The 24,603-nt window shown below is 46.5% G+C and overlaps 2 protein-coding genes across 2 annotated transcripts in view; one reads left to right on the top strand and one right to left on the bottom strand.

The window, feature by feature from the left end:
* The window catches only part of LOC124272781 (splicing regulatory glutamine/lysine-rich protein 1-like), a 30,301-nt gene extending 22,538 nt beyond the window's left edge, over positions 1–7,763 (top strand). Inside the window, exons 13-17 of the mRNA XM_046707983.1 lie at positions 1,182–1,243; positions 5,177–5,315; positions 5,687–5,691; positions 5,898–5,975; positions 6,394–7,763. Coding sequence (XP_046563939.1) covers positions 1,182–1,243; positions 5,177–5,315; positions 5,687–5,691; positions 5,898–5,975; positions 6,394–6,781 — 672 coding nt within the window. The 3' untranslated portion in view covers positions 6,782–7,763. The remainder of the gene's footprint in view (positions 1–1,181; positions 1,244–5,176; positions 5,316–5,686; positions 5,692–5,897; positions 5,976–6,393) is intronic.
* A 532-nt stretch (positions 7,764–8,295) lies between these two features.
* Positions 8,296–24,183, bottom strand: LOC124272796 (tartrate-resistant acid phosphatase type 5-like). Its single transcript, XM_046708009.1, has 6 exons — positions 24,052–24,183; positions 21,886–22,097; positions 21,289–21,413; positions 20,576–20,770; positions 19,382–19,529; positions 8,296–8,600 (listed from the first exon to the last, which is right to left on the bottom strand). Exons 1-6 carry the CDS (start codon positions 24,098–24,100, stop codon positions 8,349–8,351), a joined length of 981 nt encoding a protein of 326 aa, XP_046563965.1. The 5' UTR covers positions 24,101–24,183; the 3' UTR covers positions 8,296–8,348.
* Between the last annotated feature and the right edge of the window lie 420 nt (positions 24,184–24,603).

Here is a 24,603-nt window from a genome sequence, read left to right as displayed (position 1 = left end):
CATTTCCAATGGGATGTGGGAAAACAACACAATTTCAAGAATACTTTCCATAAAAACTATAATATTATCATCACTTTCACTGAGTGAAGGAATCGTAGTTCCACCTAGTAAGAGGAATTTCAATAATGATGTCTTGCCAGTGGTGTCCCCATATATGGATAGGAAAAGCTATTCCAGGGTGCGATTTCGTTATTTACAACCTGCACTGGTGCATGTTAGAAATGGCTGGTGCAGGTTACCTTCAGTAACAGGTTGCACTTGGTGCAGGTAACAATTAATGTTTCAACATCTTATAGCTGTCATCGTGTCATATGGTCAGGTTCTGTTGAGTGTATCTGATACTGAGGACTTGTTACGAAAATTGCGAAACAAATATTTGTTACGTTTTAGAACAGTGACATTATTTTATGGTGGAACCAAAAGTTTGATGGTACAACCAAACCTATAGCCAGGTTGCCCTCAGTGCAGGTACTGAAAAAAACAAAGAAATCGCACCCTGTATTCTGACAGGCTAACTACCAGGTCCTTGGACTGATCTGATTAATGCTATGCAGTCAAATGAGTATATGCTCTTATTGTAATTAGAACAGGAACATGGCATAAAGTGATTGAATGCTAATAGAATGCTAGTAGTACTCTCAAACAGGGATACTTTACCTTCATTAAATCACCACGCTAATAAAGTATTTGAGTTTTGGTCCTCTTCCATTCCTTGTGGTACACACTGGAATTGTCAGTAGAAGTTACTCCCACATAAGTCTGATTTATGTTTATAGTCCTCCTTAAGCTTGTAGTACACAGCACTTTTATGTTTGATCATCCTTAAGCATTTTGACTTATAAAGTTACTTAGGCAGAACTTGACCTCACCCCAGTGAGTGGATTACTGCTCATCCGTCATCAACCATTGTCATTGTTTGTCTGCTGATGACTCAAGTATAAATGATACTCAAAAGAAGTAGGATTCTTTCATTTGTCTATAGCTATTCTGTCATGATATAGCTTTGCCATGATATTGCTGGAATATTGCTAAAAGCGACACTCATTCGCTCACTCACTCTGATCTGTGTGGCTGAAAGCAGGATATATCAAGAAGAGAAGCCATCTTGCTTCATGCATGTTAGTTTGAATATTGTGAACATCAAATTGTCATTGTCATCCGGATTCATCAGATGTCTGTAGGTATCCATATTTTCTGTTTTATTTAGTGTGACTGCCAGTGAATCTAAATCCTCCAAACCGAGGTAACTATTCTGACTTTATGCTTTCCTCTTTTTTCAGCCACTAATCAATGTCAGCATTGTATAGTTGCTGTATTGGTTCAGATGTTTTAATAGACTTTCCTCTTCTCTAGTGTGGTTCATATTCTTCTGAATTGCTTGGAATCTGTCAAGTTTTGGAGTTTGTATGTACCCCAAAACAGTTCATCCCATTGGTATATGACCAAGGATTTAGCTAGGATTCTCAACTCACTGTCTGTTGAAGGCAAATTGAGAAGTTTATTAGATTGCTCAAAATTGGGATTTTCAATAAAAGTTTTTGTTCAAAATTCAGAGGTGTCTGAGCATTGAATTTTAGCATTGCATTCAAAGAAATAATATTAAACTAAGCGTAATGTACGCCTCAAAATCAATTAAGTACGACATAATATAAGATTTCAAGCGTATCGTGTATGGACATAAATACCTTTGTACGTCTAACATTTAATTTTCGTGCGTATTGTGCTAATGGAAATCTATTTCGGATAAATACTTGATAAATACAAACTACATCACCAACTCACTCACACAAAAACATGTCAGTACTCCTTCAAAATTCTCAGTACACCTCCACTTGCAATATGATGTGTAAGTACACTCGCACCCCCAAAAGTTATCTGGAGCCTTGCTAAGTATTACAAACTCTTTCTCTGTGTTGGTCCTGTATCAGTGAAATAACAGTCACCCCCACAATACCATTAAATTAGCTGATGATATCACAGATTCACATGCCCTCAATTTCAGTGAAGAAATCTCTAAATGAATAGTTTGTAATTTATGACAACAATGAAGAAACTTTAACAAGATATAACACCATAGCATGTGGCTCCCTCGCTGTCCCGTGTCTGAGGAATGCCCTGGTCTCTCTAAGGTGCGTTCTGATACAGACAACCAGGTGTCACTGGGATGTATTTCACATTTATTGACCTCACACTGGCAACCACTTGTTGGTCACAATACAAATTGCTGCCTCCACATAAATCCACATTCTCCTCATCCGTATGAACAAACATTTGAACTTTTTTATGTAGTTGAACAGTTCTTCGTGAGTGATGAATCAGCAAGTTTTACTCTTGCGATGGCTGAGAAGGGAAGCTCTCTTATTAAACAGTATGCAAATTAAAGTACTGTAGGAAATAGAGAAAAAAACTGTTTTTAGGCTGTTACTCTGCATCCCTAAAATTTACACAACTGCAAATAGCATATGTCGAAATAACCCACTTCGGCCTAACTGGGCATTCAGTGGGATGCCTAAGAGGATATCCAGAAAAGCATGTTTACTCGTAAAATTGGGCAAAACTTAGAAAAGATACGAATAGCTGCTGAAAACAATAGATCAGACTATAGATGGCAATTAGGTAGCTCAGCCAGGTATGATGACAAACAGTTGACTCACCTGGCATGAAATGCATGTGCTGTCTACAGGCACAAGGGGTCATCTCAAAGATATTTTGTGCTTTTTCATGTGTGTTGAATGTGTCTCATCTATTGATTAACATCTTACGTGTCTTTCTGGTAAGACCTCCGACCGTATCCCCCCTAAATTTTAACGATGAGGAAAATTTTCTTTGAGTGGCATTTTTAGAAGTTGGACATGTCTTTCAGTGTGTTCAGATACAAGTACAGAAACATGTTAGAACTCCTTATCAGATGAGGAATATATATTCAGGTGATATGATTTGACTAGAATGAAATTTAAGGGGGTTACGGGCGGAAGTCTTTCTATCTTTCTTTCATAAAGTTTATGTTGAGCTATGTAAAAGAGTATTATACCTGATAACCGTAGAAAAGCTATGTTATGTTGTTATGGCATGCCATTTACTTCCCCAGTTTAATTCCCCAAAAGGATTATCTTATCTTTGCTGATATCTCTCTTCCCCAAGCCCGACCCCAACCATCGTCTGCGACACCCGCCCTGGTTTTGCTTTTGAGAGGACCCCTCCTATCTGTTTCTTTTTTTTTCGTGACAGTGTGACTCCATGGTAGCTACATCCTTAATAGTTTCAGGATGAAAGTTATTATTTTTTACGTCAGCTATCGTTTATAATGAAGCTAAGTCTAATTTCAAAATGGGGATTTAAAAAGTGTCCTTTGTAATACAATATCATCGCACACTAATTTGCATAAAGCCATGGTCTGTTCCAAACAAGTTGCTTTGGACATAGAAAAAACCTGCTATGCTCATTTCTGCACTAATCTCTCCTCAGTAAAGTTCTTTTTTTACGTTTCCTATCTCCCTACCACTGAGACTGTAGTTAGGCCGATCTTTGTTTAACAGATATTTCACACATTCACATATGAACTACATAAATTGTAGAGATAAATGTGAAAAAACAGTTTTCTTCTATTTCCGACAGTACTTTAGTGTCTGAAGTAGCTTAGGCCTAATGCATTAGTGGATTGTTGTACTGCAGTATTTCTGCACTATGTAGTGAGCAGGTTGGCCTTACTGATTAGTAGATACTGGTAAGGAAAGTGCTTTGTCCAGGGACATCACTACCTGAATGAAGTGTAGTGCTGGGTGTAACCACAGTTAATCTGTCCTGGCATGGCAGATTGACTGTGGTAATATGACGGAATCAGGTGTTCTCTAACTTAATATGAGGAGTGCATTGGAAATTTAGAATGAACAATCTACTGTCCAAGAGTGATCTGTCCATGTGTGATGTAGGATATATGCCTGATTCTTCAGTTCCCTGTTTACTACCAAGTGACAGTGTGGTGATTGTGAGGCAGAAAAACTCACCACAAAATACAATCTGTCCCCTACCTATGGTATATTTGGGTTGTTGAGTGACAGTTTGGTCTTCAGCAGCCTGTGCTGGTTGTAAGAGGCTTCCAAATCATGACTCATTTTAAGGAACTTGATGTGATTTGCACCAGGATGACTTTAAAAGCTAGTTGCAACCAACAATGCAAGGATGCATTGTCCAGTAAATTTATCAGAGTTGTCTAATCTAAATATATAAAATCTCTGATCTCTGTGTCATGTGTTGTCAATTATACATAGCACAGGGATAAGGGATGTAGTATAGTTAATAAAATCTATGGATATGCAATGTGGTCAAAGATTGATATGTTTGGACATGTTAAGCTTAATGAAACAAAGATATCAGTTGTTTTGTCTTCCACTTGGTGCATGTTACATATTGCTAAATTGAGCCCTGATCATGGATCACGTGGTCAGGTTGGGTGACTTGATTGTGTGTTATTGTTCCTTACAATATGAATCACTGGATACTTGGTCTGTGCTTGATTATTTAAAGGCATCAAACATCCATTTGAATTATTGTATGATGGTAAACAACAAACAATTTATCATGTCATTAACATTTTGTTTGCCAGGTCTAGACTTACTATTTACAGGCCACAGTCACTAATGAACACTGAGCTCCCCCAAGCACATGCTAATCATTCTAAAACTCTGCACAACTTTCTGTCTTGGACAGCTGCATGTCGCCTTCATTCCTCAACATCTTCTGTTTTAACATGTAGCATCTCACAAGACTTTTATGAATTAGAATAGGTTAATTTCAGCATATCACTTTTAGAGTAAGATCATTCTACTAATCACACCTATGTTAAGTGATCTCAGTGCAGCTCTGTTCTTGTGCAATGAGGTCTTCATCTAATTAAATGACATCAAGTGATATTGTTGCCTCTTCTTACATCTACGTTATGGGTGTAACAATACGATACCTCCCAGTATAGCAGTACATATGTACCAATTCCTGATGAAGTCTTGCATTGGGATGGATGATACCTTATTGATGTTTGATGAAATGTCCTTTTGTATGACCAGGTCTGTAGACCATGTCCACAGCCCCCTGTATTGCTTCACTCTACTGTTTATGAACAGCACTGGTCTCCAGTTGGGGTCAATGTTTCAGTTATCAGGACACATTATTTGTGTTTCAGATCGTCTAGTGAGCGACGTAGCAAAAGTCGCAGCCTGACCCCCAAGAAAAGGTCAAGCTCCAAGCGGAGGACAAGTCGAAGCCCAAAGAAGAGCTCCAGACGTTCGAGGAGCCCAAGACGAAAAGTCAAGGTCACCAAGGTATGTGATTGTTTTCAGGCCAAAGTTGTAATATTTACACTACAGGAATGAGTCCTTGTTTAAGCTTAGTTTGTCATGAAAGTTTTGATGCAGGGCATTCAACACAACAGCAACATTATCTCGGTACTCCTCTATGTTGACCAGTGCTGCCATTGGGTTAAGGATATCATCTGTTACATAGTGCAGTCTGTGATTTGACTTTAAACCCGTGAAGGGCCAGGTTAGAATATTGATCTTCAGTAAGCCATGCTTGTCGAAGAGGTAACTAACGGGATCGGGTGGTCAGGCTTGCTGACTTGGTTGACACGTCATCGGTTCCCAATTGTGCAGATCAATGCTCATGCTGTTGATCACTGGATTGTCTGGTCCAGACTCAGTTATTTACAGATAAAACCCATATATGTCTGGACATTTCCTCGACTGCTACATGCAGACTCACACATACATACACATCACCACAGAAGTGCAATACTTTTGAATACCTAGTTTACCCACATTTCACTTCACCTCATGGTTATTGGGAATGTTAGTTTGACTCTATGCTAATATATAATAACCAAGTTTGCTTCATGTGTGTTTCAGTCGTAAGTCCAAGAAAAGTCGCCGAAGCAGATCCACATCTCGACGTCGATCACGTTCTCGAAGTGGCTCCAGGCACAGGTAAGCAAGGACCTTTATGTACATGACAGATAGTTAAAGCATTGTCTCTTGCAGTACCAAGGCTGGTAATGTTGTTTGAAAGTGTTGTAATATCTATTTATGTCCAACCCGTGAAGATCCGGGGTAGAATAGGTCTTCAGCAACCTATGCTTGCCACAAAAGGCGACTATGCTTGTCGTATGAGGCGACTAACGGGATCGGGTGGTCAGGCTCGCTGACTTGGTTGACACATGTCATCGTTGCATAGATCGATGCTCATGCTGTTGATCACTGGATTGTCTGGTCCAGACTCGATTATTTACAGACTGCCGCCATATAGCAATATTGCTGAGTGCAGCGTAAAACTAAACTCACTCACTCCCTCACTCTATTTATGTCAGTAATCTATCTAACAATTTTGATTTTGTGTTATTTTCAGGACTAAGAAGGAAAAGAAGAGAGACCGGGATAAAAGCCGGGACAGGAGTAGAGATCGAGAACGTAATCGTGAAAAAGAACGAGAGAAGGAACGCAAGAGTAAGAAAAGTCGAGATAAGGAGAAGGAGCGTGAGAAAAAGGACAAGGACAAGGATAAGGATACGAAAGTTAAACGGGACTATGACGAGGAAGAGAAGGGCTTCAACAGTGGTAGTGAGGAGAAGAAAGAGTCCAAAGAGTCAAAGCTGCTGAGCCTGAAGATCCTGAAAAGGACAAACCTCCTGCACTTTCAGCAGGCGAAGAGTCTCCACCTCCTCCTCCTCCACCCAACCCTCCACCTTCATCAAAGGATCTGGACTCCAACCAGCAGCAGGTTGACATGGAGATGAGTGACTAAACAACACATATCCTGTATCTCCTCCCTGCTAAACTTGCACCAACATTTGGAGTCAGTGCACAGGTGGTGCTCCCTGGACTTGTTTCATCCTGGATTTGATGTACTGTTGGTTGTTGGGGGAACACATGACTGATCATGGTGATGGTAAATTCCTCTGCATTACATAGCTGATGACTGAACTCTTACTGCAACAGACGCTGGTCTGATGCTAGAGACTGTATACAGTGTCTGATATCAGTTTTGAGATGCACAATTGAACATGTCAGGCTTGATTTCATGAAGATTGTGGTATGAAAAACATAGAGATGTAAAATATGACATGTCAGTGAATGTTATTTGAAATGGAGCGACAGGTGAAAACATGATTGATTTAAGACTAAGTAGCACTATTATTGGTGTTTTCTATTGGTTCATTTCTTTAGTTAACATACATCATGATCATTCTTTATATCTTGTAGTGTGTTTTAGTTGTATGACAATATTTGATGTACTTCCCTTTAATCTCAAGTTCATCACAAGAATCATTATGTCAAGTTTCAGTTCAATATACACAAGGTCAAAAGTTCTGCTACCTCAGTTTCTTGCAGATAAACCCTTTGGAATTCTTTACCTATGAGCAGTCATTTTGAGAGATACTCACAATGTGAATTCTAATGCACTAGATATTGTCTTATAGGTGTTCCCAGATGCTTGGACAGTGTTTGTATATACAGTGAAGTCTGTGAAACTATAGCATTGCACATTATGCATTTTTTACAAATAGTTTAATATAATTGTTATCATTACCTGTCACCATGAATCTGAAGAATGTTTTGTTAATTAAATTCATACACTTCAGCGCAATTTATGTCTTAAATTATAAGGGCTAATAACTTTCATTGCTTAACTTGTGATCATCATGTATACAGTATATGCCATTATCTTAGTTGTCATACACAGTGACATTTTATCCTTAATAAACCCATCCAATCAGATGCAAAGTGTTCTCATTTTTAAATTAAGTACAGTGTTTTGAATGTTCTCTGCTGGGATGTGCTGGAATATTGCTTAAAGCACTGCAAACCTGTACTCACTCACGAGGGTTTGAATACAGTCACTTGAAATTTTGTCATGTGTGATCCTTCCCTGTTGAAGTGGATCATTTGTGATGCTGGTTTAGCAGACCCATGCAGCCAATGTGCAGTCATTGCCTTGGTCACTGAAAGACCAGCGCTGTTTACCCAAGGAACCATACTGGACATAGACTTTCAATGACAGTCATTGTGACCATACTTTCCTGCATTTTTATGTGCATGCTTTCTTCTCTGAATGCAAGTAAATGGTTATCAAATTTCAATTTGTCGATGTTTCTTTTTGTCTGAATTAGTAAAATCTGTTACAGTAACCATTTTAATATGCGACATTTGTTTTTTAAAGCATATGAGACATGTAGTTCATGTTTTTCATAAGAGAGTGAGTGGTGTGTCTATATGCAAATGCATGTTCAACAAGTAGTGACAAACACTGTTGCTTTAATGTGTTTAATCCCAACGCCAGATATTTACAAATTCATCAGCTATTTAGTTCAGCTCCCTTGGATAGGTAGTGGTGTTGTACAGGATGTCACCCTCGGCACTGATGAAGGTGGACACCATCTTTTCTGCTGAGGCCTCGACATACACAAACCCACCCTTGCTGGTTGGGTCGGCCCAGTGGAACTTTGAACTTCCCTCCGGGACGCTGTCCTTATGAGCCTCGCTAGTGTCCATCTTGTCAGCACACCCAGACAGGATGAAGTCCAAGGTCACGTCGTCCTTCGTCTCCTGCAGGTGCTGCAGTGGAGGAACATCAGGTTAGTACCACGCTCAACCAACATTTATCTAACAACTGACATAACACAGATGTAACAAAACCCGCAGGTGCATCAGTAATTGTTCAACTCTCAAAGGGTTTGGATACACTTGTCATCGTGCCAACAGGTTGTTAGTCTCCTACAAACCACGCGAAAACATCTGCCTAAATCTTGATTAGGGTACGATATGGGGTGTGGTTTGGAACGGTCGTAAAGCAATGACTGAGTGTACACCTGGTCAGGACTTGTGAAACAATGTCTGTCTGTCTATGCTATTTAGGAAAGGGCGTGGAGGAGCTGACGTGTAAGAATAGAATAATACTTTAATGCCTTTACAATTTGTGTTCATCAGCAGAGCTACTGACACATTAGAAAGATACCAAACACAGGGCTCCAGATAATTTTTCAACAGTAAGAGTACGTACTCCTTATTTTTTCAATACATTTTGAGTACTGAATGAAATTTAATGGCGTATCAGTAATCTTGTGTTTCGTTTCATATATGCACCACAATATTACTATACGCTGTGTAAACAGGTCAATAAACAATAAACAACACTCTTTCAGATAAATACGTCTGTAAATGATTCCAAGACCGTACAGCATTGCTGTGGAGCGTATGTGCTACGTTTTCTAAATTATTTCCTACCGTACCGTGCATATTTTTTATCCGTACTTACACCGATACGGCCCTTATCTGGAGCCCTGCAAACATATTTACATAAATTCTTTGATTCAGGTATCTTCAAATTTGTTTAAGAGAGATATGGTACTTGAATAAAGGATGTACGGGCTTTCTTAGTTTTCACAATTGGCACTATGTAGCGGCAGCCTGAAGGGAGGAGGTTGTATTCCGAATTTAAGTAGTGAGTACGGTCAGATATGGTTTTGACAGCTTGATTCACGATTTGCCGCTCATATATAAGATGATAAACATTCAAATCTGACTCCAGCGATGACTTAGCAATGACTGAGTGTACACCTGCTCAGGACTTGTGAAACAATGTCTGTCTGTATGCTATTTATGAAAAGGCGAAGATACCTATAGATAAATAAAAGAATTTATGTAAATATGTTTGGTAACTGTCTAATGTGTCCGTAGAGCGGAGAGCGGCAGGTCGCGGGTTCGATCCCCGACCGCGTCATACCAAAAGACGTGAAAATATGGTACTTGTTGGTCCCTGTCTGGTGCTCGGCATTATTGGGTACAACAAGGACTGGTTGGCTCGGAGTCAGTATAATGTGTCTGAGTGGGGTATTCATGCTTCACTGCGGCGTGGTAATCTCAGTGGGCTAGTACAAGAAGCCAACCACACATACATACATACGCATGCACGTCGTCACCTGAACGAAATATTCTCAAGCACGACGTTAAACCCAATTTCATCTCAGCTATCAAGCATCCCAAGAAATACAACACGTATTTTGCTTCAGGGTGTCCATTGTGAGTAGCGCAAATTGGGCTGCGCAACAGAGAAAAATGACCAGTCTTCCTATATGCGAGCGAAGCGACTGGTCATTTTTCTCACTGTTGCGCAAACCTCAGCCCTGTGCCTCTTCGATCGCCATATCCGTCACCTTTTATCCTAGTGTTACCTCCCACATGTAAACATAGCGCTGTTATATGTATGTACAAGGAAGATGTTGGCGAAGCTCCTGTTCCGTCAGTGTGCACTACTATGTGTATGTGGCCAGGTCAGCCCACCTGGAGGTTGTGGCTATGTCCCGTCAGTGTGCACTACCATGTGTATGTGGGCAGGTCCCGTCAGTGTGCACTACTATGTATATGTGACCAGGTCACCCCACCTGGAGGTTGTGGCTATGTCACGTCAGTGTGCACTACTATGTGTATGTGGCCAGGTCAGCCCACCTGGAGGTTGTGGTCATGTCCCGTCAGTGTAAACTACTATGTGTATGTGGCCAGGTGACCCCACCTGGAGGTTGTGGTCATGTCCCGTCAGTGTGCACTACTATGTGTATGTGGCAAGGTCACCCCACCTGGAGATTGTGGTCATGTCCCGTCAGTGTGCACTACTATGTGTATGTGACCAGGTGACCCCACCTGGAGATTGTGGTCATGTCCCGTCAGTGTGCACTACTATGTGTATGTGGCCAGGTCAACCCACCTGGAGGTTGTGGTTTGTGGTCATGTCCCGTCAGTGTGCACTACTATGTGTATGTGGCCAGGTCAGCCCACCTGGAGGTTGTGGTCATGTCCCGTCAGTGTGCACTACTATGTGTATGTGGCCAGGTGACCCCACCTGGAGGTTGTGGTCATGTCCCGTCAGTGTGCACTACTATGTGTATGTGGCCAGGTGACCCCACCTGGAGGTTGTGGTCATGTCCCGTCAGTGTGCACTACTATGTGTATGTGGCCAGGTCACCCCACCTGGAGATTGTGGTCATGTCATGTCCCGTCAGTGTGCACTACTATGTGTATGTGGCCAGGTCACCCCACCTGGAGGTTGTGGTCATGTCCCGTCAGTGTGCACTACTATGTGTATGTGGCCAGGTCACCCCACCTGGAGGTTGTGGTCATGTCCCGTCAGTGTGCACTACTATGTGTATGTGGCCAGGTGACCCCACCTGTGGTCAGGTTGTGGTCATGTCCCGTCAGTGTGCACTACTATGTGTATGTGGCCAGGTCACCCCACCTGGAGGTTGTGGTCATGTGTCAGTGTGCACCTCACTATGTGTGTATGTGGCCAGGTCCCGCCAGTGTGGCACCAGTGTGCACTACTATGTGTATAGGCCAGGTGACCACCCGAGGCTGTGGTCGTCCACCACCGCACTACTATGCGCGTGGCCAGGTCACCCCACCTGGAGGTTGTGGTATGTCCCGCCAGTGTGCCCATGTGACCAGGCATCCACCTGGAGGTTGTGGTCATGTCCCGGCCAGTGTGCACTACTATGTGACCCTAACCGGAGGGTGTCACCCCACCTGGAGTGTTGTGGTCATGTCCCGTCAGTGTGCTACTATGTGTATGTGGTCAGGTCACCCCACCTGGAGGTTGTGGTCCAGTCCCCGCCAGTGCACTACTATGTATATGTGACCAGGTGACCCCACCCAGTACTATGTGTCCCGTCCCCAATACTGTGTGCACTACTATGTGTGTCACCCCACCTAGGTTGTGGTCGCACAGTGGCCAGTGTGACCTGGAGGTTGTGGTCACTGTGTGCCCATGTGGCCTGAGGTTGTGGTCATGTCCCGTCAGTGTGCACTACTATGTGTATGTGGCCAGGTCACCCCACCTGGAGGTTGTCCCCGCCAGGTCATGTCCCGTCAGTGTGCACTACTATGTATGTGTATGCCAGGTCACCCCACCTGGAGGTTGTGGTCATGTGACCCCACCCGTCATGTCCCGCCAGTGTGCACTACTATGTATGTGGCCAGGTGACCCCACCTGGAGGTTGTGGGTTGTATGTGTATGTGGCCACCCCACCCTGAGCTGCGGGTCATGTCCCCGCCAGTGTGCACTACTATGTATATGTGACCAGGTGACCCCACCTGAGGTTGTGGTCATGTCCCGCCAGTGTGTGTATGTGGCCAGGTCACCCATGTGACCTGGAGGTTGTGGTCATGTCCCGTCTGGAGGTTGTGGTCAGTGTGCACTACTAGGTTGTGGTATGTCCCGCCAGTGCAATTACTATGTGTATGTGGCCAGGTCACCCCACCTGGAGGTTGTGGTCATGTCCCGCACTACTATGTGTGTGGGCCAGGTTGTGACCCCACCTGATGTGTCCCGGCAGATTGTGTGCACTACTATGTGTATGTGGCCAGGTCACCCCTGAGGTTGTGGTCATGTCTCCGCCAGGAGGTTGTGGTCATGTCCCACGTCAGTGTGCACTACTATGTGTGTATGTGGCCAGGTCACCCCACCTGGAGGTTGTGGTCATGTCCCGGCCCACTACCTGGAGGTTGTGGTCATGTCCCGCCAGTGTGCACTACTATGTGTATGTGGCCAGGTCACCCCACCTCCCTGGAGGTTGTGGTCATGTCCCCGCCAGTGTGCACTACTATGTGTATGTGGGCCAGGTCACCCCACCTGGAGGTTGTGGTCATGTCCCGGCCAGTGTGCCACCTGGAGGTTGTGGTCATGTCCCGCCAGTGTGCACTACTATGTGTATGTGGCCAGGTCACCCCACCTGGAGGTTGTGGTCATGTCCCGTCAGTGTGCACTACTATGTGTATGTGGCCAGGTCACCACCTGGAGGTTGTGGTCATGTCCGCCAGTGTCACTATGTGTATGTGGCCACCACCTGGAGGTTGTGGTCATGTCCCGTCACCCCAACCAGTGTGCACTACTATGTGTATGTGGCCAGGTCACCCCACCTGGAGGTTGTGGTCATGTCCGGCCAGTGTGCACTACTATGTGTATGTGGCCAGGTCACCCAACCTGGAGGTTGTGGTCATGTCCCTTCAGTGTGCACTACTATGTGTATGTGTTCAGCTCCCCTGGAGGTTGTGGTCATGTCCCGTCAGTGTGCACTACTATGTGTATGTGGCCAGGTGACCCCACCTGGAGGTTGTGGTCATGTCCCGCCAGTGTGCACTACTATGTGTATGTGGCCAGGTCACCCCACCTGGAGGTTGTGGTCATGTCCCGTCAGTGTGCACTACTACTGTGTGTGTGGCCAGGTCACCCCACCTGGAGGTTGTGGTCATGTCCCGTCAGTGTGCACCCTATGTGTCCAGTGTCATGTCCCGTCAGTGCACTACTATGTCAGTATGTGGTCAGGTCAGCCCCACCTGGAGGTTGTGGTCATGTCAGTGTCAGTGTGCCATTACTATGTGTGCCAGGTCACCCCACCTGGATGGTCATGGCCAGGTCACCCCACGTATGGAGGTTGTGGTCATGTCCCGTCAGTGTGCACTACTATGTGTATGTGGCCAGGTCACCCCACCTGGAGGTTGTGGTCATGTCCCGTCAGTGTGCACTACTATGTGTATGTGGCCAGGTCATGTCCCCCACCTGGAGGTTGTGGTCATGTCCCGCCAGTGTGCACTACTATGTGTGGTGTGGCCAGGTCACCCCACCCACCTGGAGGTTGTGGTCTGGAGGTTGTGGTCATGTCCGTCAGTGTGTGCACTACTATGTGTATGTGGCCAGGTCACCCCACCTGGTCCCGGCCAGGTTGTGTATGTCAGGTCACCCCACCTGGAGGTTGTGTCATGTCCCGCCAGTGTGCACTACTGGAGGTTGTGGTCATGTCCCGCCAGTGTGAACTACTATGTGTATGTGGCCAGGTCACCCCACCTGGAGGTTGTGGTCATGTCCCGTCAGTGTGCACTACTATGTGTATGTGGCCAGGTCACCCCACCTGGAGGTTGTGGTCATGTCCCGCCAGTGTGCACTACTATGTGTGTGGCCAGGTCACCCCACCTGGAGGTTGTGGTCATGTCCCGTCAGTGTGCACTACTATGTGTATGTGGCCAGGTCACCCCACCTGGAGGTTGTGGTCATGTCCTATGTGTATGTGGCCAGGTCACCCCACCTGGAGGTTGTGGTCATGTCCCTGGCCAGTGTGCACTACTATGTGGTCATGTGGCCAGGTCACCCCACCTGGAGGTTGTGGTCATGTCCCGTGTCAGTGTGCACTACTATGTGTATGTGGCCAGGTCACCCCACCTGGAGGTTGTGGTCATGTCCGTCAGTGTGCACTACTATGTGTATGTGGCCAGGTCACCCCACCTGGAGGTTGTGGTCATGTCCCGTCAGTGTGCACTACTATGTGTATGTGGCCAGGTCACCCCACCTGGAGGTTGTGGTCATGTCCCGATCAGTGTGCACTACTATGTGTATGTGGCCAGGTCACCCCACCTGGAGGTTGTGGTCATGTGTCAGTGTGCACTACTATGTGTATGTGGCCAGGTCACCCCACCTGGAGGTTGTGGTCATGTCCCGTCAGTGTGCACTACTATGTGTATGTGGCCAGGTCACCCCACCTGGAGGTTGTGGTCATGTCCCTTCAGTGTGCACTACTATGTGTATGTGGCCAGGTCACCCCACCTGGAGGTTGTGGTCATGTCCCCGTCAGTGTGCACTACTATGTGTATGTGGCCAGGTCGAGCCCCACCTGGAGGTTGTGGTCATACTATGTGTGGGCAGGTCCCCAACCTCAGTGTGCACTACTATGTGTATGTGGCCAGGTCAGCCCACCTGGAGGTTGTGGTCATGTCCCGTCAGTGTGCACTACTATGTGTATGTGGCCAGGTCACCCCACCTGGAGGTTGTGGTCATGTCCCGCCAGTGTGCACTACTATGTATGTGCCACCTGGGAATCATGTCCCCCACCTGGAGGTGTGGTCATGCCAGTGTGGACTACTGAACTGTGTATGTGGCCAGTCACCCCACCTGGAGGTTGTGGTCATGTCCCGCCAGTGTGCACTACTATGTGTATGTGGCCAGGTCACCCCACCTGGAGGTTGTGGTCATGTCCCGCCAGTGCACTACTATGTGTATGTGGCCAGGTCACCCCACCTGGAGGTTGTGGTCATGTCCCTCAGGTGCGCACACTATTGTGTCAGCTCCCCGAGGTGTGGCCGTGGGTCACCCACCTTGAGGTTGTGGTCGGTCAGTGTGCACTACTATGTGTATGTGGCCAGGTCACCCCACCTGGAGGTTGTGGTCATGTCCCGCCAGTGTACACTACTATGTGTATACATAGTGACCCCACCTGGAGGTTGCGGGTCATGTCACCGCCAGTGCACTACTATGTGTATGTGGGCCAGGTCACCCCACCTGGAGGTTGTGGTCATGTCCCGCCAGTGTGCACTACTATGTGTATGTGGCCAGGTCCCCACCTGGAGGTTGTGGTCGTCCCACCAGTGTGCACTCACCCCACATGCGGATGTGGCCAGGTCACCCCACCTGGATGTTGTGGTCATGTCCCGCCAGTGTGCACTACTATGTGTATGTGGCCAGTGGTCATGTCCCCACCTGGAGGTTGTGGTCATGTCCGATCAGTGTGCACTACTATGTATGTGGCCAGGTCACCCCACCTGGAGGTTGTGGTCATGTCCCGTCAGTGTGCACTACTATGTGTATGTGTGGCCAGGTCACCCCACCTGGAGGTTGTGGTCATGTCCCGTCAGTGTGCACTACTATGTGTATGTGGCCAGGTCACCCCACCTGGAGGTTGTGGTCATGTCCCGTCAGTGTACACTACTATGTGTATGTGGCCAGGTCATGTGGCCAGGTCAGCCCCACCTGGAGGTTGTGGTCATGTCCCGCCAGTGTGCACTACTATGTGTATGTGGCCAGGTCACCCCACCTGGAGGTTGTGGGTCAGTGTCCCTATGTGTATGTGGCCAGTGTGCACTACTATGTGTATGTGTATGTGGCCAGGTGCTGGCCAGGTCCCACCTGGAGGTTGTGGTCATGTCCCGTCAGTGTGCACTACTATGTATGTGGCCAGGTCACCCCACCTGGAGGTTGTGGTCATGTCCCGTCAGTGTGCACTACTATGTGTATGTGGCCAGGTGACCCCACCTGGAGGTTGTGGTCACCCCACCTGTGGAGGTTGTGGTCATGTCCCCCGTCAGTGTGCACTACTATGTGTATGTGGCCAGGTCACCCCACCTGGAGGTTGTGGTCATGTGGCCAGGTCACCCCACCAGGTGTGGTCATGTCACCCCGCCACTATGTGTATGTGGCCAGGTCACCCCACCTGGAGGTTGTGGTCATGTCCCGTCAGTGTGCACTACTATGTGTATGTGGCCAGGTCACCCCACCTGGAGGTTGTGGTCATGTCCCGTCAGTGTGCACTACTATGTGTATGTGGCCTGGAGGTTGTGGTCACCCCACCTGGAGGTTGTGGTCAGGTGTCCCGTGGAGGTTGTGCGTCAGTGTACTCACCCCACCTATGTGTATGTGGCCAGGTCACCCCACCTGGAGGTTGTGGTCATGTCCCGTCAGTGTGCACTACTATGTGTATGTGGCACTACTATGTGTGTAGCCAGGTCACCCCACCTGGAGGTTGTGGTCATGTCCCGTCAGTGTGCACTACTATGTGTATGTGGCCAGGTCACCCCACCTGGAGGTTGTGGTCATGTCCCGTCAGTGTGCACTACTATGTGTCATGTCCCGTCAGTGTGTGGTGTATGTGGTCACCCCACCTGGAGGTTGTGGTCATGTCCCGTCAGTGTGCACTACTATGTGTCATGTGGCCAGGTCACCCCACCTGGAGGTTGTGGTCATGTCCCAGTGTGCACTACAGTGGGCCAGGTGACCCCACTACTCAGTGTGCACTACTATGTATGTGGCCAGGTCACCCCACCTGGAGGTTGTGGTCATGTCCCGTCAGTGTGCACTATGTGTATGCCAGGTGTAGGTTGTGGTCAGGTCACCCCATGGGTATGTGGGACCTGGAGGTTGTGGTCATGTCCCGTCAGTGTACACTACTATGTATGTGGCCAGGTCAGCCCACCTGGAGGTTGTGGTCATGTGGTCATGTGTGCACCGTCAGTGTGTGTATGTGGTCATGTCCGCCACCCCACCTGGAGGTTGTGGTCATGTCCCTGAGGTTGTGGTCATGTCCGGCCAGTGTACACTACTATGTGTATGTGGCCAGGTCACCCCACCTGGAGGTTGTGGTCATGTCCCGTCAGTGTACACTACTATGTGTATGTGGCCAGGTCACCCCACCTGGAGGTTGTGGTCATGTCCCCGTCAGTGTGCACTACTATGTGTATGTGGCCAGGTCACCCCACCTGGAGGTTGTGGTCATGTCCCGTCAGTGTGCACTACTATGTGTATGTGGCCAGGTCACCCCACCTGGAGGTTGTGGTCATGTCCCGTCAGTGTACACTACTATGTGTATGTGGCCAGGTCACCCCCCACCTGGAGGTTGTGGTCATGTCCCGTCAGTGTGCACTACTATGTGTATGTGGCCAGGTCACCCCACCTGGAGGTTGTGGTCATGTCCCGTCAGTGTACACTACTATGTGTGTGGCCAGGTCACCCCACCTGGAGGTTGTGGTCATGTCCCGTCAGTGTGCACTACTATGTGTATGTGGCCAGGTCACCCCACCTGGAGGTTGTGGTCATGTCCCGCCAGTGTGCACTACTGTGTATGTGGCCAGGTCACCCCACCTGGAGGTTGTGGTCATGTGTGTCAGTGCCAGTGAACACTACTATGTATGTGGCCAGGTCACCCCACCTGGAGGTTGTGGTCATGTCCCGTCAGTGTGCACTACTATGTGTATGTGGCCAGGTCACCCCACCTGGAGGTTGTGGTCATGTCCCGTCAGTGTGCACTACTATGTGTATGTGGCCAGGTCACCCCACCTGGAGGTTGTGGTCATGTCCCGTCAGTGCAGTGCACTACTATGTGTATGTGGCCAGGTCACCCCACCTGGAGGTTGTGGTCATGTCCCGTCAGTGTACACTACTATGTATGTGGCCAGGTCACCCCACCTGGAGGTTGTGGTCATGTCCCGTCAGTGTGCACTACTATGTGTATGTGGCCAGGTCACCCCACCTGGAGGTTGTGGTCATGTCCCGTCAGTGTGCACTACTATGTGTATGTGGCCAGGTCACCCCACCTGGAGGTTGTGGTCATGTCCCGTCAGTGTGCACTACTATGTGTATGTGGCCAGGTCACCCCACCTGGAGGTTGTGGTCATGTCCCGTCAGTGTGCACTACTATGTGTATGTGGCCAGGTCACCCCACCTGGAGGTTGTGGTCATGTCCCGTCAGTGTGCACTACTATGTGTATGTGGCCAGGTCACCCCACCTGGAGGTTGTGGTCATGTCCCGTCAGTGTACACTACTATGTATGTGGCCAGGTCACCCCACCTGGAGGTTGTGGTCATGTCCCGTCAGTGTGCACACTACTATGTGTATGTGGCCAGGTCACCCCACCTGGAGGTTGTGGTCATGTCCCGTCAGTGTGTACACTACTATGTGTATGTGGCCAGGTCACCCCACCTGGAGGTTGTGGTCATGTCCCGTCAGTGTACACTACTATGTATGTGGCCAGGTCACCCCACCTGGAGGTTGTGGTCATGTCCCGTCAGTGTGCACTACTATGTGTATGTGGTCACCCCACCTGGAGGTTGTGGTCATGTCCCGTCAGTGTGCACTACTATGTGTATGTGGCCAGGTCACCCCACCTGGAGGTTGTGGTCATGTCCCGTCAGTGCACTACTACTATGTGTATGTGGCCAGGTCAGCCCACCTGGAGGTTGTGGTCATGTCCCGTCAGTGTGCACTACTATGTGTATGTGGCCAGGTCACCCCACCTGGAGGTTGTGGTCATGTCCCGTCAGTGTGCACTACTATGTGTATGTGGCCAGGTCACCCCACCTGGAGGTTGTGGTCATGTCCCGTCAGTGTACACTACTATGTGTATGTGGCCAGGTCACCCCACCTGGAGGTTGTGGTCATGTCCCGTCAGTGTGCACTACTATGTGTATGTGGCCAGGTCACCCCACCTGGAGGTTGTGGTCATGTCCCGTCAGTGTGCACTACTATGTGTATGTGGCCAGGTCACCCCACCTGGAGGTTGTGGTCATGTCCCGTCAGTGTACACTACTATGTGTATGTGGCCAGGTCAGCCCACCTGGAGGTTGTGGTCATGTCCCGTCAGTGTGTACACTACTATGTGTATGTGGCCAGGTCACCCCACCTGGAGGTTGTGGTCATGTCCCGTCAGTGTACACTACTATGTGTATGTGGCCAGGTCACCCCACCTGGAGGTTGTGGTCATGTCCCGTCAGTGTGCACTACTATGTGTATGTGGCCAGGTCACCCCACCTGGAGGTTGTGGTCATGTCCACACATGTGGCCGCTGGCTCGGTGCTTGTACAGTAGGGGCTGCAGCATGGCCACCAGGGCCAGAGTAGGGCCGTGCTCGGCGACAGACAACACCGGGTAGTGGCCAGCAGTGAACAGATAGGTGGCCCTGTAATCAAAAGAAGAGCAGGTAGTTACCGCTGGGTACAGATAGGTGGCTGTGTGATGAATGGACAGGTGCTCGTGTTATCAGAACACCTAACTCGACCTACACTCCAGTTATCCTAATATCAATGTCCTTGCAATAAATAGATTTACTATCTTGGTCCAGAGTCCTTGATCTAATTCTTCACTGAAGATCTTGTTTCGCAGTACGTGTTGATTAGGGTTGAAATGATACACAGGTGAGAGGATGCGACATACGATACTTTTTTCCGTATCGAAACAAGACGATACACATGCTATATTACTTACAACTCGTTTAATGACAGACTCCCGTTTCAGCGTTCAGAACAATCAAATATGGCAAAATGAGGTGCAATTAGAGTTTGAAGTTTGGAAGTGAAAACAGCCTCTACAAACATGCATCCACGGCCAGCCTGCTGTGAAATAAGATACAGTCGATAAGTTTGTACCCGATTTGACGTGATTATGCGTATCCTGTATCGATATAACCCTAGTGGTGAGTCTTCTCCAACTGGGTGTCAACACAAATTGGACATTCTCTTATCCTGTCAACTAGTATCACCCATTTCTTCATATGGTGAACATCATACGCCAATGTAGGTTGGGACTGATATACAGTCACGCCTACTGTGTGAGCAGCGACAGTGGACCACGCCCACTACAACACCCTCAGGGCCTTCGTAAACATCATATACCGCTGGAGGTTGGTTCGATGGTATACAGTGGGTGTATGCCCCGAGCGTTGGAGATTGGGGATTCGATCCACGACAGTATTATATTAAAGTTGTCTAAGTTTTTCTTTTGTTGCACTGCCTTGCACTAAGCATAAATAGAGATAAAACAGAATCAGTGTCAGCATACTGTATCTGAGCTATCTTTGTTAAACTGCGGCACGTTGTCTGATAAGACAGATGGACATTGTAACTTCACTTCCCAAAACTACGTCAGCGATAAGGTCCAGGTATTTATGACAAACGTGGACATATTGTACCCAGTAGAGCGGAGGATGCGCCTACAAATATTACGTACTTGCTGGAACGCAGCTGTTGGTCAATCCAGACCCACTGGGAAGCAGCGGCCTTGACGTCCTCGGGTCCTTCCGGATGCAGTATGACATCGTCGGCTTGTCCACAGAGCACCACAGTGTCAATCATGACAAAGTCGATGGAGGCGTTACTGTTGGGGATGTTGAAGCTCAGGGGGTAGTAGAAGTCGGGGAACCGCCTGTGGTGGACAACGTTGAGCGTGATTGGTTTATGCATATACTTACAAGTTTGAAGTCCGAATCCAAAATTATCCTTGCTTTTTTCAGTTATGTTCACATGATGTTTGTTTGTTTGGTTGGTATTTAACGCCGCACTCAGCAATATTCCAGAATATTAAATAATTTAATCTGGACCAGACAATCTTGTGACTAACAGCATGAACATCAATCTACGTAATTGGGATACGATGACGTGTCAACCAAGTCAGCGAGCCTGACCACCCGATCCCGTTAGTTGCCTCTACGACAAGCATTGGTTTCTGAAGACTAATTCTAACCCAGATTTTCACGGTGCTGTTCACATTCTGATGAGTTTCAACTGAAATATTGATTAAAACAGCGAACATCTTAAATCAGTCACCAGTCACCGACAAGGTCAGACATCACACGCTTAATTATTTAAGTAAATTCGCACGACAACACCGTACATTATTCGTACGACAATAATGTTATTGTACCCCTGACTGACGTGACGTACCATTTGTTGGATTTCTTGGAGTACATAATCTCAGCAGAGACGTTGCCGCGATGGTCGTGGTTGCCGGCCACGATGTACCACGGAACCTGCAGAGATGGGGCGGTGTACACGTCCTCGAAGGTGTTCTGGGCAAAAAGGGAGCAGATAAATGAAATTTTTGTTCTTATTGAAGAATTGCCACACAATGTCTGGGAATATCACGGGTTCTCTTATTACCAGTTGCGAATCTAACACATGGCAACAAACGCACCCACATTACGAGTCTCGTCGTGATGCTTAGATAGATTTTTAACTGGTGATTGTTGTCAGTTTGCTGATTAACGTTACTTGAAGGAAACATATATGAAAGCAGGTATCGAGTGTGTGTTGTTTTACGACGCGACACTATAACGTCAGTCAATAGTCCTTTTAATAATCGAATTTCTGAGCATTCAAAGTGCTTGAGTGATTTCATTTTCAGTCAGTACATTATTTAGATAGTATAGAACACTACAAAATGCACAGTTCAACCATTTGAGATACTGCAGCAGTACACACACACACACACGTTGAAACAAACATAGAAAACCCGTCGAGTATTGTGTCTGTGCGTCTTACCTGAAATCGTGCGTCATCCACGTCTTTAATACCGTAGTCGTAGAAGTTGTCGCCCAGTTCCATCACGAAGTGGATTCCGCCCATCTTCTTCGCCCACATGGCCATGCGGTCGGCCGTGCCCAGCTCGAGGGGTGTGGTGTAGGGGTAGGTGTCCGCACCACCGTTGTCGCCGATCACGATGAAGCGTAGGGTGTTGTCGGCCGCCAGGCATCCTGGTGGGGAAGTAGTCAAAGGGCAACAAGTCGCCATTATTTAACCTTACTGGTATACGTTTGAAGTACTGGATCTGGTTTCCAAAAGGTCAAAACCTGGTGTCGAACCCAAACGGGTTTAACCCATGCCAAATTCCCAACAGTTACTTATACGGAGGATAGAATGTGTTCCAAGGACGCCATTGTTGGTCGACCCAATTGAGCACCCTGTGAAGGGTGAGTATGGGTCTTGTGCAAATCATGGTCGCTGACTCGGTTGATGTATCTTGTTATAACTGCAGAGTTTCCTTCTTGAACATTAATATTGGTAAAGCGTCCGCTACGGTGGTTTCCTTGTGTCCGTGACTATTTCACCGTGACATGACATTGTGTCCGCGTGTCATGCATGACCATCACATGCAGAGAATGTGCAGAAAATGTCGGTGCTTATCGCTGAGCACGAGTGAAGTTAGTGAGCGGGCACCCACATCCTCTTTAATACTAGCACAATATATATCAATTCTAATATATGTAACGGATTCATTCCCTTGTAGAAAGCCATTTTTGATTGTGAATGTTATGATGTCGAAACAACGTATATATAAGGCATATGATACAGTTACCTCTATCTGATACCAATTTAACCAGCTGGGCAGTTTGCTGTTTGTATTACGCCAAACCTTGTGGGTGAACAATACCTTTTGTTTTACAAACCTTGTGTAGGAGTGATTTATCGGTATGGTCAGTGTATGTGTTTGTTAGCCAGTGGCCGTTACTGATCACGTGGCGTCTAATGTATCAAATAGGACAAGTTTTCTTATGGATAACAACTTTTGTATTTCGTGAGTGCGACGTTGCGATACAGATTCTTGTACGTTGTCAAGCAGGAGTGACACTCCTTCTAAAAAACTTGTCCTATATTGTACGTATCAACTTCTAAACTGCCACTCAAACAAGTCTAATGTATCTACACATAAACAAACAAACTAAAGTACTGTCGGAAATGCTAGAAAAATGCTTTTTAGCCTTAATACTTTGATAAAGGTGATAAATGTACTATGTTGTCTATATATCAACTCGCCTGTAGTGTACCTAATTTTTATTTCAATCGATTTAACATTTCCATGCATTTAAAGGGCAGTTTACAGGAGAGAATATGGTACCAAAACAACAACTTAAGATTTTTTCAGAGTTCAGCAACAGAAATCTGAAATAGTCTTTACATTTATGCTAATAATACAGGTGGTGTAAAAATATGAATCAACGTTTTTCTTTAACAAATAAATGTTGAATGTTTCTGTTACTTTTCTTAATTATCGTTTCTTTAGTGAAGAAATATTAATACAAATGTTAAGTCTTGATAAATAAGTTTCCCATCATGCATGCACGTCTTTATCACACCATAATATGGCCAACTATTTGCAGTCAATTGTTGCAAGGGTTTATAAGTTTTTTGTGCTTGAAAAAGACAGAGGTAAACCTTTCATTAGTTTAGAAATGGTTTATTACAGAACTTGTAGATCTGTTGGTATGTCTTACCAACAAGTTTACAATATTGTTAACTAATCAGACAAGACAGGGACCGTCTCAAAAGCAAAACCGGGACGTAAAACCATCCTTGACAACTTTGACAAGGGAGTACCTAGACGGGCGGTCTACAAACTGTATGAGAAGAATAATTTATATATTCTAAAGAAGCTACACCAGTGATTTCGTTAAATCTTTGGCCAATGTTCACAACAAGATTAAACTGACCGAATTACATCCATATTTTTGCAGTGAAATATACTGTTGACATGCAAAACATTTATTGAAACGTTGCACATGTCTACCATCAATCGATAAGATAACACAAGCGATAGGATTCTTTCCAATTTACAGTAATTCGTATGTCTATTTCAAAACAAAAACACATACACACATACAAATTACGTTTTACTCTCACACATCTCATCCTTGTGGTTAAATTATTTACCTGTGGTTGCCAGGGCCAGGAGAACGAGGGAGAAGGGAACTGTCACCATGTTGTCCGTATGACTGTCTAATCTAATCTGAATACCTTCATGACGAGTAACTGGGACCTATGCACTCCTTAGCGACAGGTGCTCGTCCGCGTGACCACCTGATACCATGAGCCATTACACGTATCAACATGGATATTAGGTCCGGCATCTGACTGAAACAGGGATGTCATGCTTCACCAGTACCATCCTAGACAGCTTGATGGTCGTTGACATGTACATGAACTGACTGAAACAGGGATGTCATGCTGTATCATCTTCACCAGTACCATCCTAGACAGCTTGATGGTCGTTGATGGTCATACCATCCTTGACACATGTACATGAACTGACTGAAACAGGGATGTCATGCTGTACCAGTACCATCCTAGACAGCCAGATGGTCGTTGACATGTACATAAACATACCATCCTAGACAGCCATATGGTCGTTGACATGTACATGAACTGACTGAAACAGGGATGTCATGCTGTACCAGTACCATCCTAGACAGCCAGATGGTCGTT

Source organism: Haliotis rubra, unplaced genomic scaffold (assembly GCF_003918875.1).
Source record: "Haliotis rubra isolate DU_JTF1 unplaced genomic scaffold, ASM391887v1 Scf173, whole genome shotgun sequence".
NCBI classification, from domain to species: Eukaryota; Metazoa; Mollusca; class Gastropoda; order Lepetellida; family Haliotidae; genus Haliotis; species Haliotis rubra.
The sequence above is the reverse complement of the archived record's forward strand: the minus strand, read 5'-3'. Positions and strand labels throughout refer to the sequence as shown.

Excerpts from the sequence above, each read along its gene's own strand:
- LOC124272796 (XM_046708009.1), bottom strand. The coding sequence starts at position 24,100 with ATGGTGACAGTTCCCTTCTCCCTCGTTCTCCTGGCCCTGGCAACCACA. Across the intron at positions 21,414-21,885 it reads TGGATGACGCACGATTTCAG|AACACCTTCGAGGACGTGTA; the intron begins GTAAGACGCACA and ends CTTTTTGCCCAG. Across the intron at positions 19,530-20,575 it reads CAACAGCTGCGTTCCAGCAA|GGCCACCTATCTGTTCACTG; the intron begins GTACGTAATATT and ends TTTTGATTACAG.